General features: G+C 41.8%; 1 protein-coding gene across 5 annotated transcripts in view; it reads left to right on the top strand.

The window, feature by feature from the left end:
* Positions 1-15,253, top strand: part of BABAM2 (BRISC and BRCA1 A complex member 2) — a 311,772-nt gene that overhangs the window by 146,711 nt on the left and 149,808 nt on the right. For all 5 annotated transcript variants that reach the window (XR_003762063.2, XM_029072333.2, XM_039913076.1 and 2 more), the window contains one exon: positions 9,160-9,269. Coding sequence is in view for 4 of the 5 variants with exons in the window: in XM_029072333.2 (XP_028928166.1) it covers positions 9,160-9,269 (110 nt within the window). In the remaining variant the exon portion in view is untranslated. The remainder of the gene's footprint in view (positions 1-9,159; positions 9,270-15,253) is intronic.

Raw genomic sequence — 15,253 nt, 5'->3', positions numbered from 1 at the left:
GTGTTTACTACTGTGCAGAGCACTATATTCAGTGCTTGGGAGAGTTCCTACTACAACCCAGCCCACACCCTTCACTCCACCTACTCACCGTACCTCCATCTCATCTATCTCGCCGCCAGCCTTTCGCCCACATCTTGCCTCTGGCCTGGAACGCCCTCCCTTTTTATATCCAATAGGATGATCCTTCTTCCCCCCGCCTTCAAAGCCTTATTAAAGTCACATCTCCTCCAAGAGGCCTTCCCTGACTAAGCCCTCATTTTCCTCTTCTCGCACTCCTTTCTCTGTCACCCTTGCGCTTGGATTTGCGTCCTTACATGCAGGGAATGTGCCTACCAACTCTGTTATGTTGTACTCACCCAAGCGCTTTGTACAGTGCTCTGCACACAGTAAGCACTCGATAAATATGATTGATTACACTGCAACAGAGTTGTTAGATACAACAGAGTTGTCTTGTAAGTATTGACCTGTGGGATCGACTCCCACCCTCTTCTTTTGTTTTACCCTTCTGTGTATCTTTTGCCCAACCCCAGATCTCTCCAACCATTACTCATTGTTCTGATACAGCTTCTCTTAGGGGCTGGAGCTATGTAAAGTTATGATTCACTGGGGGCTCATGATCTTCCTCTCAAAGAACTGCTTTCTATAGCATGATCTTTTTTAAAAAAATATAATTAATCTGCAAGTGCCAGGCAGGACTGTTCTAAAGTAAACTAGAAGATCTGATAGTAAAGAAGTTTCTCTACCTTCTTCTTCCCGCTCCACTCTTGTCCCATCTGAGTCACTCCTCTGGCACAGACGTTTCAGCAGGGGTGGAGTGGGGTGAGATGTGGTAGGGAGAAAGAGAAAATAGAGGGGAGGAGGGAGGATCGAGAAGGTAGAGGGGAGAGTGCCTTCAATAGGTTTAGGACCCACTCAGGATTTTTACCTCTTATTTTTATTTTTTTTATTTTATATTTTATTTTTATTTATTTTTACTACTTATTTTTACTAAATCTCTTGGAACACGTTCAGATTCTAGGACGTTTTTGGGAAGCGGATGGGTTGGCAGTGATGTAGGAATATATATTTTGAGAAGCAGTGCGGTCTAGTGGAAAAAGCACAAGATTGGGAGTCAGAACACCCGGGTTCTAATCCTGCCTTCATCACATGCCTGTTGTGTGACCTTGGGAGAGTCACCTAACTTCTCTGTGCTTCAGGTTTTTCATCTGTAACATGAGGATTTCCCTTTAATCCGTATATTTTTTGTATTCTACCCTGCAACTGAGTTAAAGTTCAGTTCTGATTATCTATATTTCTCCCAGCCCTTAGCATAGTTCTTGGCACATAGTAGGCACTTAATAAATACCACAATCATTGTCATTCTTAATCCTTTTGAGTTCAATCAGTGGCACTTTTTGAGTGCTTACTGTGTGCAGTACCTTCTACTAAGTGCTTAGGGAGAGTACACGTGAGCAGCATGGCCTAGTGGAAAGAGCATGGGCCTGGGAGTCAGAGGACCTGAGTTCTAATTCCAGTTCCACCCCTTGCTTGCTGGGTGACCTTGGACAAGTCATTTAATTTCTCTGTGCCTTAGTTCCCTCATCTGCAAAATGGGGACTCATTGCTTATTCTGCCTTCCTACTTAGCCTGTGAGCCCCGTGTGGGACCTGATTATCTTGTATCTTCCTCAGCACTTAATACAGTTCTTGGCACATAGTAAGTGCTTAACAGAAAGAATCATTCAATATTAAAATAAAAGGGAGTTGGAAGACCTGATCCCCGATCTCAAGGAGATGCAATTCAGTGAAAGGTTTACAGTCCTTTTGGAGAACGATGCACTATGTAATTTGGTTGGGAGGCAGGTCTCTTTTCCCTGTGTGGCATGGACCCATATTTTCTTCGTTTGCCTCAATCAATCACTGGTATTTATTGAGAGCTTTCTGGCTGCAGATCACTGTAACTAAGCACTTGGAAAAATACGGCATAAAAGATTTTGTAGACACCATGCTTGCCTGCAAGGAGTTTACAGTGAGATGGAGAGAAAATATTAAAATAAGTGACAGAAAGAGGAAATGGCAGAGTGAAGAGATATGTACATAAGGGTTGCGGGGTTGATGGTGGGGTGAGTATCCAGTTCTTAAGGGGTACAGATCCAAAGGCACAGGAGACACAGAGAGGAGAGTGGGTAGGAGAAATAAGGGCTTAGGGAAGGCCTCTTGGAGGAGGTGTGATTTTAGTAGGGCTTTGAAGGTGGGGAGAGGGGTGGTCTGTCAGACAAGAAACGGGAGGGAGCTGCAGGCCAGAGGAAAGACATGGGGTAGGCACAGCGGGATGGACGAGATCAAGGTACGGAGAGTAAATTGGCATTAGAGTAGCACAGTTTGTGGGTTGGGTAGTAGCGGGAGATGAGCGAGGTAAGGTAGGAGGGGGCTAGCTGATTTAGTGATGGAATTCAGTTGTACACACCTCTCTCACAGGATCCCAAGAAATTCAGCACTTATTTAAGTAATTTGATTTTGGTAAGGAACTGTGGATGATGCTTCGAATTATCATAGCAATCAGCCATTTCTGTAGTTCATCTGCAGACTTAGAGTTCCCGTGTATTTTGATAACCCATAGCTATTCCATTTGAGGCTGGGTCATTGAGGAATAGAAGATGGCCCATAATCTAGCTCAGGTATGGTGATATCGCCTTGCCAGAGAAATTTGAAAATCAATTGTCCTTTCAGTCAGACCATCAGGAGTATTTATTGAGCAGAGTTTCAACATGGCCTAGTGGAGAGAGCACGAGCCTAGGTCGGAGGACCTGGGTTCTAATTCTGGTTTCACTATTTACATGCTGGGTGACCTGGGGTGAAACACTTTCTCTGTGCCTTAGTTTCTTCACTTGTAAAATAGCGATTAATTACCTTGTTCTCCCTTCCCCTAAGGCTGTGAGCTGCACGTGGGACAGCCCTTCCTGATGTGCTTAGCACAGTGCTTGGTATATAATAAGCCCTTAACAAATGCCACAGTTAGTATTATAATTATTAGCCCCTCCCATGTGCAGAGCACTGTACTAAAATTCTGGGAGATTCCAGTACAGCAAAAGAAATGGTCCCTGTCCTCCAGCTGCGTACAGTCTAATGGGAGAGTCAGGCAGACCTAAATTATTTGCACATAGAGAAAGCAGGAGGAAGAACAAGGTTATAACAAGTAGGAACATGTGTGTATCAGGATTAAATAATTGACTGTGTATCAGGATTAAATAATTGACTGTACATCTATATAAAATACTAAAGGGTCACTAAGTGCTAAGCACCGCTAATTGAGGCCAGTGTTAATTTCTAAACCAAACAGAATTTGACGTGACTACTTTTTTCATTAATTAAACTGGTGTAAATTTGGATAACCGAGTCAATTTGGATACCCAAAAATTTACCTTTCCTTCTTCTGGTATTTGATTTTGATTTTTAGTCAGGCCAAGGTAGAAATAAGAGAACAAATAGAGCTGAATTCTTCACCAGTTTACCTAATCTGTAATTATTTGTGAACTTCACCGGGGTTTGGTTCCCTGAGTCTAAAACGTTTGAAGATTTATTTCTTGGTTTTTAAAACAGTTTCAACGATAGTCACTTCTTAGTGAATTATGTAGTAAGCCAAGACCACTTAAAAATTATAGCACAGTTATGCAGTGATCAATTTTTTATTCATCATAAAAGCCTCCATTACTAGATACTACCATTGGGCCGCCATTTTTGAGAAGGGAAATCCTTTCACAATCAGCAGTTGGCCATTTTCAATGTCCTCAAATATAAGCATCCTCTTTTCAATTGCTGCCATTAGTCGCTCCAATAATCACCTGTAATATTAGCTTCTAAGAACCATGATGCAAGAACTACTTTTATAATTTCCCAGATGCAAAATCCCACTAGAGCCGCAGAGACCAGAAGCAGCCTGGTGTGCATTTGTATTTTGTGACAAAGTTAGAATTCTCTAGACTTACTGGAGTACTAAAAGTTGAAGTTTTGCATCCCTTAAGAGCCAAAATACTATTTTCAATGGAAAGCGCAACAAAATGGAAAAACATGTTGGAATAGTTTGCAAAGTGAGATCCTGGCATTTGATATTTTCAAATTCAGGCTAGCATTCAAAGTTCTCTTAGCAGGGTGCTGTTTGATAAATGCTTATTATATAAAGCCGAATCATTCCAGTTGTTTGGGGATACTGCTTTCCCATTTTCCTGAGTAGTTGGAGAGAGGGAAGTTAAGTGGAGTAAAGAGTAAATAAATGTAGGCTCTCTTCCGGCATCTGGACAAATGTGATCATCGTCAATGGTATTTATTAAGTGCTTCCTCTGTGCAGAGCACTGTACTAAGCGCGTGGGAGAGGACAGTGCAACAGAGTTGGTAGACACGTTCCCTGCCTGGAGAAGCAGCGTTGCTCAGTGGAAGGAGCCTGGGCTTCGGAGTCAGTGGTCATGAGTTCGACTCCCGGCTCTGCCACTTGTCAGCTGTGTGACTGTGGGCAAGTCACTTAACTTCTCTGTGCCTCAGTTCCCTCATCTGAAAATGGGGATTAAAAGTGTGTGAGCCCCACGTGGGACAACCTGATTACCCTGTATCTCCCCCAGCGCTTAGAACAGTGCTCGGCACCTAGTAAGCGCTTAACAAATCCCAAAGTTATTATTATGAGAATGTGTTGTGGATTGTGGTCCTGGCCTGTAGCCTTAACCTCGAAACAGTGTCATGCAACCCATAGGGGCGACTATCAGAAAATCATTTTTAATTCATTTTCATCATCTTATATAAGGCATCCAGCCTAGTGTAAATGAAGGAGGGAATTCTTCCAGTTCTGCTGCAAAGCAGTGCTAATGAATGCTATTTTGAAACCCAAATCCTAATGGAATACTGATTTCTGTGGACGTACCATTTTTCCAAGCTTCAGTCCTGAACCATTTTTAAGTCCAAGAATAAGGCTGGATAGTTGGATATCAGCTCTCACCTGAGACTCAAAGACTATTTTTCAAGAAGATAACTTAATTTTCATTTCAGGCCCCGAGAGATTGGAGTATACCAGAGGCTCAAGGGCTGACTTGCGTTTCTGTACTCTAATCAATAATAATAATGGTAAGCACCTATGTGCCAAGCACTTTTCTAAACGCTGGGGGAGATACAAGGTAATCAGGTTGCCCCACGTGGGGCTCACAGTCTTAATCCCCATTTTACGGATGAAGGAACTGAGGCACAGAGGAAGTGAAGTGACTTGCCTCAGGTCACACAGCAGGCAAGTGGCGGGGCCAGTCAATCAATGGTATTTATTGAGTGCTTTCTGTACGAAGCACTTGGGAGAGTACATTGCAATAGAGTTGGCAGATATGTTCCCTGCCCACAAGGAGTTTACAATCTAGTTCTCCGTCTCTTTCGTGGGCTCCTCTGGAACTTTAAAAAACAACCACCATCGACTTAGATTGTGAGCCCTCTGGGGGAAAGGAATTGTGTCTGATCTAGTTATCCAGTGTTTACCCCAATGCTTAGCATATATAGTAAGCTTGTAGTGGGCAGGGAATGTTTGCTAACTCTGTTGTACTCTCCCAAGCACTCAGTACAGTGCTCTGCACATAGCAAGCGCTCAGTAAATACCATTGATGGATTGACTGATCGAAGGGGGCGGGTGAAGCCCCCGCAACTGAGGGTGATGGAAAGAGAAGTGGGATGGAGGCCATTTGATTCATATAATAAGTTTGAAAAATACCGTTACTACTAAGAAAGAGCAAGGGAGTATTTTTATTAATTCAGCATGGCTCAGTGGGAAGAGCATGGGCTTGGGAGTCAGAGGTCGTGGGTTCTAATCCCAGCTCCACCACGTATCTGCTGTGAGACCTTGGGTAAGTCACTTAACTTCTCTGTGTCTCAGTTACCTCATTTGTAAAATGAGGATTAAAATTATGAACCCCCTATGGGTCAACCTATTTACGGTGTATCTACCCAGTACTTAGAACAATGCTCGGCACATAGTAAGCGCTTAACAAATACCCAAATTATTATTATTATTAATTGGGATGGGAGGTGTTATAGAAATGCAGTAGTATTTTACTCACTCTTCCCTCCCCTCCCCAACCCGAGCACTTCCCTCTTACCCTCAGCATATCTTGGGTGGGCCAGAGATCGTGAACATTGAAAATAATTGTTTGAAATACTGAATATGAAAATAGCAACTCTTTGCCCCAAAATGGATGGAACCTTCTTGCTTTCCATCAGTTTATTCCACTGATGACTAGAAAACTTCTGGTATATAAAGAGTCCTGTTTTGGCCCAAAGTCTCTTCACCATCCAGCTCCTCAAGTAATTCCAACATGGCACTAGCTGCTTTCCTCTGGTTTCTCCTTCCCCTGTTTGTCTCCTCCAGAAAGTAACTGGACCCTTGCAAAAAGTAGCAAGCCCAACTGCAGGAAGATCCATGTTACATTTTGCAAACACCCATTAGCGTTTTGCCTGAGAGGAATAGAAGAAGGGGAAATTTGGTTCCATTTTGGAATTTGTTTGGGTTTTGGTAAACCGGGGAGCTAGAGAAAGTTAGGGGTTGTGACCCATTTGGAACTTGAGACAGTATCATCCTTTTATTTTGAGGTCTTTCGTGCTGAAGGCGAGGCTTAGCTGTTCTCTATCTCTACCGAGGACAGAACAAGAGAAAACAAGTTTAAGCTGCAACGTGAGGGATTTAGGTTTCACATAAAAAATAATTTCCTGATAGTGATACTGGTGAAATGAGTTATGAGAGGAAGATTATAGACTCTCCTCCATTGGAGGTTTTAAAAATCAGAATAGATTCTATCTGTCTGGGATGGTTTAGGTGTGGTCTTAACCTGAAGGCAGAGGACTATAGGACCTTTCAAGGTCTTTTCCAGCCCTATAATTGCATCATTCTGTGATAAAGGCTTTGAAGACACTATCTAAATTAAATTAAATGCATATTATATGTGAATTGAGCCAAAAGTAAATGTGTGATTGCTCCAGGGTGAGATTTGCATGGTAAAATAATTTAGTTGAGTTTTTTTATTGGTTTAGATTTTTGCAGTTTTACTCTTTATTTGCCCTTAAAAGCTGGAAGTGGAAAACCTGACTTATTTTTCATTTACCTTTTGTCATAGTCATTTGCTAGAACAGGCATTCCTGCAAGATTGTGATGGGAAGCAGCGTAGCCTAGTGGATAGAGCACGGGCCTGGAAGTCAGAGGACCTGGGTTCTAATTCGGTCCACCACTTGTCAACTCTGTGACCTTGGGCAAATCACTTAACTTCTCTGTGCCTCAGTTCCCTCATCTTTAAAAGGGGGATTATGATCAGGAGCCCCATGTGGGACAGGGACTATGTCCAACCTGATTAGCTTGTATCTACCCCAGTGCTTAGAAGAGTGCTTCACATGTAGTAAGCGTTTAATAAATGACATCATCACTGTTATCATTATGAAGTTCTAGAGTGTAACTGAGGTAGAACTAGACCACAAGCTCCTTGAGGGCAAGAATTATATCTACCAACTCTGTTGTAGTGTGCTGTATTGTATTGTATTTTACTATCCCAAATGCTTAGCTGAGAAATGCTATTCCAGAGACATAAGCCAGCACTCAACAAAACATAATACCGATTGAGAAGCAGCATTGCTCAGTGGAAAGAGCCCAGGTTTGGGGGTCAGAGGTCATACGTTCTAATCCCAGCTCTGCCGCTTGTCAGCAGTATGACCTTGGACAAGTCACTTAACTTCTCTGTGCCTCAGTTACCTCATCTGTAAAATGGGGATGAAGACTGTGAGTCCTGCGTGGAACAACCTGATTACCTTGTATCTACCCCAGTGCTTAGAACAATGCTTGGCACATAATAAGCACTTAACAAATACCAACATTATTATTATTATAGGAGATGGAAGATAAGGGAGAACAAAATGGCAAAAAGTGGCTGGCAATTGATTTATGATGTAGGAACGCTTCTTGCCAACCATTGTGGGCAGGGATTGTCTCTCTTTATTGCTGTATTGTCCTTTGCAAGCATTTAGTACAGTGCTCTGCTCACAATAAGCCCTCAGTAAATACGATTGAAGGAATGAATGATTGAATGAACCCTGGAGAAACATTCCAGATTCAAGTGGATTTGGATGAATTCCCCCCAAATAATGTGCATTTGTGGCGTTATTTTGTTCCATTTTGCTTTCACTGTGGGCAGGGAATGTCACTGTTTATCATTGTATTGTACTTTTCTAAGCGCTTAGTATAGTGCTCTGCACACAGTAAGCGCTCATTAAATATGATTGAATGAATGAATTAAACTGCTTAGAACAATGCTCTTCACATAGTTAGTTCTCAATAAATTGCCCTGGCTGATTAATTGATTAATTTTCATGGCTTGCCTCAAAAGGGAACTAACTGCAGCACTGTTACCACTGAATAAAGAAAACTAAACTTGAAATTCTTGCTAGATGGTTTCTGAAAAAATGTTAGACATTGCATTCTGCTTGAAACCGTTTTTTCATTTCTTTTTCACAACCTTCTTGTATTTCAGCAGGTTTGACAGACCTAGATATTATTTCAGTTGTTTTAGACTCATTTTCCTCCCTGCCCCTTTAACTACTACTGGGGAGAAAAATGGCTTACAGTACCTGGAATTTTTTTTTTTGGATTAAACCAAGGATTTTAAGGGTGCTACTACTCTGTAGCGGGATACCTGTTATTATATGGCTATAGTACAGTTATTTTTCATGTACTTGGGTTGAAGCCAAACAGTATATTTATGTAACAATAATAATGTCACCTCTCATGACATTTATCACTGAGCAGTTCAAAGAACTTGTAGAGACTACTTAATTAGTTCTCCTTACATCTGCAGGAATAATAGAGGGGACGAAGTTCTCCCTATCCTCTAATTCCAAGGGTGAATATAATGTGGTATATGTTATGCGCTTACTATGTGCCAAGCATTATTATAGCTAGGAGCACTTAGTCCCTGGCAAAGCTGAGAGCTTGAATCCTCCTAATTCCAATCCAGTATTCTATTCTTTAGACATTTCAATAGATCTAAAAACCAAATCCTTGGAGTTTTTTTTTTTTAAATGGCCTTTTGGAAGAAAAGATGACTCTTGTGTCGACTCTGCATGACTTTCCTTTCGGTCACTTGCCCCTACTGAGGATATTTTCTTTTTCTTTGACTTTAAGGATGCAAACGAAGACCCGGGGGAGGACGTGGCCCTCCTTTCGGTGTCCTTTGAGGATGCGGAAGCTACTCAGGTGTTCCCCAAGCTTTACTTGTCTCCCCGTATCGAACAGTAAGTACCAATTTAATCGACAGAGACTATGGTAATCCAGTTCTTCCTCTTCATTTGCATCTGTCCTTCACTCTTTCAGTATTTGGACTGATTGTCTCAAGTAAAAATTAAGTTTCTGCCTCCCTATTTGCTTCTGGTTGAAATGATGTGAATCGGTGAAGTGGTTTAGGGTGGGGAGGATTTTTCATTAAGTGGTTGCACTCACAATTCAGGGAGTCTTTTCACTTGCATTTAGTTAACTGAGGATGGAGATATGTTGTCTCTGAGTTGGAGATAGGATGAGGAAAGCAGAAATGAAGTCATTAGGCTACCTCTTTTCTCATTTCCTAACCTTGCCTCCCAGATGAGGGCCAGACCTCTTCTTGGCTCAGGTGAAGATGGCCTGTTTCAGCTGATTTTGGCAGTCCGAGAAGGGGTCCTGACTCTAACACAGCATGGCCTAGTCGATAGAGCACGGGCCTTAGTATAAAGGACCTGGGTTAGATCTAATCCCAGATCTGCCACTTGTCTGCTGGCTAACCTCAGGCAAGTTACTTCACTTCTCTGTGCTTCAGTTACCTCATCTATAAAATGGGTTGTAAGACGGTGAGCCCCATGTGGGACAGGGACTGTGTCCAACTGATTCTTGTATCTACCCCAAACGCTTAGAATAGTGCCTGGCACATAGTGAGTGCTTAACAAATACCACTATTATGATGATGATGATGATGAGTAGTATTAACACAACCCATTCTTCTAGACTGATGAGTTCGTAGGGTACACTCAGATTGCCTTTGAAATACATTTTCTATAGTTTCTGTTCCAAGAAGGTAGCTCAGAGAAGCAGCATGGTCTAATGGAAAGAGCATAGGCCTGCGAGTCAGAGGACCTGTTTCTAATCCCAGCTATGACACTTGCCTGCTGTGTAACCTTGAACAAGTCACCTAACTTCTCTGTGCCTGAGTTTCCTTATCGTCCTCCTACTGTGTCTCACTCGATTGTCTTATATCTCCCCCAGCATTTAGTACAGTGCTTGGCACATAGTGAATACTTAAATACCAAAATTATTATTATTATAATTATCAGTCTATGTTTACATAAGTATCAGTTATAAATATTCAGTGCTATTTCTGCTCATTTGAAATCATGAGAAAGCAAGATGTCTGTTTCACGTTTCCACTCTGTCTTTAATTAAACAGCTGGAGATATCCCCATTCAGTGTATGAGGCACATGGTGGAATCCATTTGAAATTAGGTTCTGGGAATGATTTACAAGCCTGGCTCCCATAGTTTGGCTCATTTGTTCCCCTTGTTGCTCAGTATGCTTTATTAAAGCCGTTCAGAAATTTATTCGGCTGCAGAAGAAGTTTAGGTGTACTGAGTTGCAAGCAGGTTTGTGAGTCTCTGTCATGACAGATCTTGCATTAGTCTGACTGCATTTGAACTTCACTCTTGAAACAGTTAAAAGATATTAGTTAAACCGAGCTAGGAATTAATCTTAAAAAGATTTTTCTTAGGTGCGTGGGGAGGTATTTTAAGTTGTGAGTTGTTGGATACTGTGGAGTTGGAAAGCAGACTTGCTAATAAAGTAGTTTTTACTCTAGAAATGGAAGGGGTGGTGTGAAAAATCCATCTGCGTGGGCTATATTTCCGTTCTTCCATTTTGGGACTTGGACATGCCACATGCCAATGTTTTGGGTTGGTTTTTTTCCCCTTTAACGCGTTGGGCTTAATTCAAAATAAGTCCCGAAAGTATTCCAAGTTTACCTGGTGGTTTTCACTCAAGGGACGTTTGGATTAATCAGTCAAGTGTATTAACTGAGTGCTTACTGTATGCAGAGCACTGTGGTAAGCACTTGGGAGAATACAATCTAAACAGAGCTGGTAGACATATTTCCTGCCCACACCAAGCTCACATTTTAAAGGGGAAGACAGACATTAACAGAAATAAATTATGGTTATTCATTCAATAGTATTTATTGAGCGCTTACTATGTGTAGAACACTGTACTAAGCACTTGGAATGTACAGTTCGGCCACAGATAAGTCCACAAGTGCAGTGGGGTGGAGGAAGGAGTGAGTAAATGGAGCAAATCTGAGTGCAAGGGTGACGTAGAAGGGAGTGGGAAAAGAGGAATTGAGGGCTTAATCAGGGTTCTGAGTTCTTAACTACTTTGCACTTGGAAATTGTAAGTTTCCTGAAGCTGTAAAGACAATTTATGAGGAAAAAGAAACTACAGAGTTCTGTGGTCCTTATTTAGAAATTTCAGAAAAGAGGCTTACAAGAAAGGTTTCGGTGGGAAGTGGTAGGTGTGGGTTAGGGAGGATATTTGCTGTTTACTGATGTTTTGGTTTCTGAAGTTTTTACACTTCAATAGATCGCTAGAGAACCTCAAATATTGCAATGTTGGAGCTTTGGTTTAATTGCTGTGCCTATTTTTTTTTTTTTACCTGAAAAGAAAGAATTTTTTTTTTCTGTTCCAGAATGCACTTTTAAAAGTTATAAAACAGAATTCAGTTAGTTCATCGGTTGTATTTCTCCCAGGCAGCAATGTCTCTCCCTTCTATTAACTTTCAACCATTTCCAGGAAGGGCAAGGAGCTTGTTTTACTCCTGTTGTATCCCCACCCTGAAACACACAGACAACACTCAGCGTCCTTCTCCTGGGTGATTAGGGCTGGATAAGACATTTTGGGACCTTTGAGCCAAGGAATAATTTGCTTCGTGGAGGTGGTTTTCAGCCTAGAATCTATATGTCTATAGTCTCAGAGTTTCCCTTGAAGTATCCTCCCTAAGGTAGATATTTCTACATCTAGGCCCTTTCCCCATCATCCCCCACACACCTACCTTTCCATCCTTGTGGTGAAGAAGATGGCCTGAGTAGGTGAAAACGGAAAGCTGTTTCAAGACCTCAGTGTACTTAGCAAGACTCTTATCATCCTGTGACCTACTGTTTCTTAACCGGCTCTTCACATTTCCCATTACCTGTCTACCATAACGACTATATTCCCTCCTCCGTTTGGAAAATATACCCAGTAAAATGCACCTCACTTTAAATCTCTGGTATAAAGACTGTGAGCATTATGTGAAAAATCCTCATTTCTGTTTGCTCAAAATGTGCAGTAGTAGTAATTGTAGTAATCGTAGTATTTAGTACTTGTTTACTATGTGCTAAGCACTGGGAGAGAATACGTAGGTGGGAATCAGACGTGGTCCCTGTCTCTCAGGCAGCTCACAATCAAAGAATATAAATGGGAAAAAGGGATTGGAGATTCATCAGGAATGATGAAACATTAAAACACAGCCCTGACAGATGCACAAAATAAAAACAAAATCAGTAAGGCGATGTGGCTAGAGGAGCAGAATTTCAGACTCCTCGGGGGCTCAGAGTTCCGGGCACACCCGCTGCCTCCAACCCTCCCAGGAATTATCGAAGACAATAAGTCGAAAGATCAGTGAATTCGTGTAGCGGCCTGTATTGGGGCAGCTTTAGATTATCATCAGCAATACATAACTAAAGCTGATGCCAAATATGCCTGAGCAATTTATTGTCCAGTGATATGCTAATGAGGAAGAAAAAATGAACCCAGAATGCTATCATGCCTTTTGGGGGGAAAATTTTCAGAAAAAGTAAGTTCCTGGTGAGCAGGGATCTCACATTTACCAACTCTATTATATATTGTTCTTTTCCAAGCGCTCAGTACAGTGCAGTAAGCGCTGAGTATATACCATTGATGGATGTCGTCATGGCATCGAGAGCAAGCGTAGCTCTAAGGACTAGAGATCGGTGGTGATGTCCAACCTTCTTTATCTCTATGGAATTTTTATTTGCCACAGAGATCATAAATGTTTCCTTCATTTTTTTCATCCGTATCATACAAGATCCATAATTAACATTAAATGGGAGTATAAGATCAACAACGAGACCTTAAAATATGGCCGGTTCATCAGAAAGTGACATTTGCTTCCACACAATTTTCTGGGTAGGATGTGCTAAAAAAAAAAAAAATGCATGACAACAGGACATCTCAGCAGTTTTGTGGTTAAGTGAAGTGGGGTGACCACAAGTAAGGTGAAAAGGAATACTACAAAGACCCAGTACGAGCACAATTTCAAGCAGTGTAGCACAACTGAGGAATCCTGTGAAGCCACTGACAGTGCAACTGGGTGAGGAGTAGTTTTACTTGAGCAAAGGCTTCTTGCAGGTTTTTTCACTCATTCAGTTGTATTTATTGAGCGCTTATTCTGTGCAGAGCACTGTACTAAGCGCTTGGAAAGTATAGTTCAGCAGCAAAGAGAGACCATCCCTGCCCACAAAATACTCACGGTCTAGAAGGTAGATGGCCAAGGCTGAATTGCAAATAACAAAAGACTGTAAATAATAATAATAATAATGATAATAATTGTGGTCTTTGTTATGCACTTACTATGTGCCAAGCTCTGTACTAAGAGCTGGAGTGCATACAAACAAATCAGGTTGGACAAAGTCCTTGTCCCACGTGGGGCTCACAGTCTCGATCCCATCCCCATTTTACAGATGAGGTAACTGAGGCATAGAGAAGTGAGATGACTTGCCCAAGGTCACGCAGCCGACAAGCGACAGAGTCGGGATTAGAACCCATGACCTTCTGACTCCCGGGCCCGTGCTCTATCCACCGTGTCATGCTGCTTCTTAAAGCAGTGGCTCTTCTCAAATGCACAGTGGAGAAATGACTGCTGGTTTCTAATCTGTCAGTAACAACCACACACCCCTTAGCACTGTTAGCAATGGCAGCCTCGACAACAAAATAGACAATAGGATAGTGAGGATTGAAAGTATCTCAGTATCTAGAGGTTGCCGGATTATTGTAATCCCTGAGGGTGCAGTGCATTTCCAGTTTGGCACTAACAGAGAGTTGTATTCTCTGTTCTTTTGAAGGCCATATAGGTTTAGGGCTGCTTAACTAGGCACGACAAATTGTCTGAAACACACAGAAATTACCAAGACACTAGTTCACACAATTTCTCACACAAGCCCGTGTTCTTGAATTTACATGCCTTTTAAAATTGGGAGGCTGAGTTCAGGGTTCGCATTTGCATCCTCTGGACTGCAAGATCATTGCAGGCAGGAAATGTATCAGCCAACTCTGTTGTCTTGTACCCTCCCGGGAAGTTCGTACAGTGCTCTGCACACTGTAAGTGCTCAGTAAATACCATTGAGAGATAAAAGAGGCACACACAGTGCAAAGAGTCCAGAGAAAATTGAGGGGAGGAATTCACCAAATTCACTCATTAAGAATTAATATAATTCTTAATTAAGGGGGGAGGGATGGGGAGAAGACATTTAAAAGACTCATTGAGAACAGATAGAGCCAGGCAGTGTCCACCTACAGAGGCCAGGTTTTTGGCTCTAGCCTTCCCTGGCCACGAGCCCTCCAGGAAAAGCAAAATTCAGAGTCCACCCAAATCTTGAATTTTTTGAAGACTAGCTGGTGAGCATATGTTTACCCCCTTAAAATAGACATGGCCCCTTGAAAAAAGCTGATTGAGCTCTAACTGCACACTCAGCACAGTCCCTAATCACAGCATTCAAGGTAAACACTCATTTAAATACTGGTTGGAATTAGATACTGTAATCTTGCTCGTTGAAGTCCAATTGCTGTATTCTGACAGATCCGAGGCCCTGGTCTGTAATCAGTCAATCAGTGGCATGTATTGCTCGCTTAATAGGGACTAGGCACTGTACTAAGGGAATTCTCAAAATTCTCAAATCTTAAATTAGATATTTCTCACTGTGATAGTTTATTCAGAAAAGTGGGATTATCTATTTTATCTATCCGTCTATTTTTACATAAATAGACAGATATCTCTATATACACATACATCTAAGTGAAGGAATTTGGAATACTGAACTGTGTTGCAGTGTCAGTTTTTTTTTCTTTCCTAAACTTTCCACCTTACAAAGAAGCGTGGCGGTGTCCTCAAGTCTTGCTCTGAAACTGCAGTCGTAACATCCCTCGAAATTGC

Source organism: Ornithorhynchus anatinus, chromosome 9 (assembly GCF_004115215.2).
Source record: "Ornithorhynchus anatinus isolate Pmale09 chromosome 9, mOrnAna1.pri.v4, whole genome shotgun sequence".
NCBI lineage: Eukaryota > Metazoa > Chordata > Mammalia > Monotremata > Ornithorhynchidae > Ornithorhynchus > Ornithorhynchus anatinus.
The sequence above is the reverse complement of the archived record's forward strand: the minus strand, read 5'-3'. Positions and strand labels throughout refer to the sequence as shown.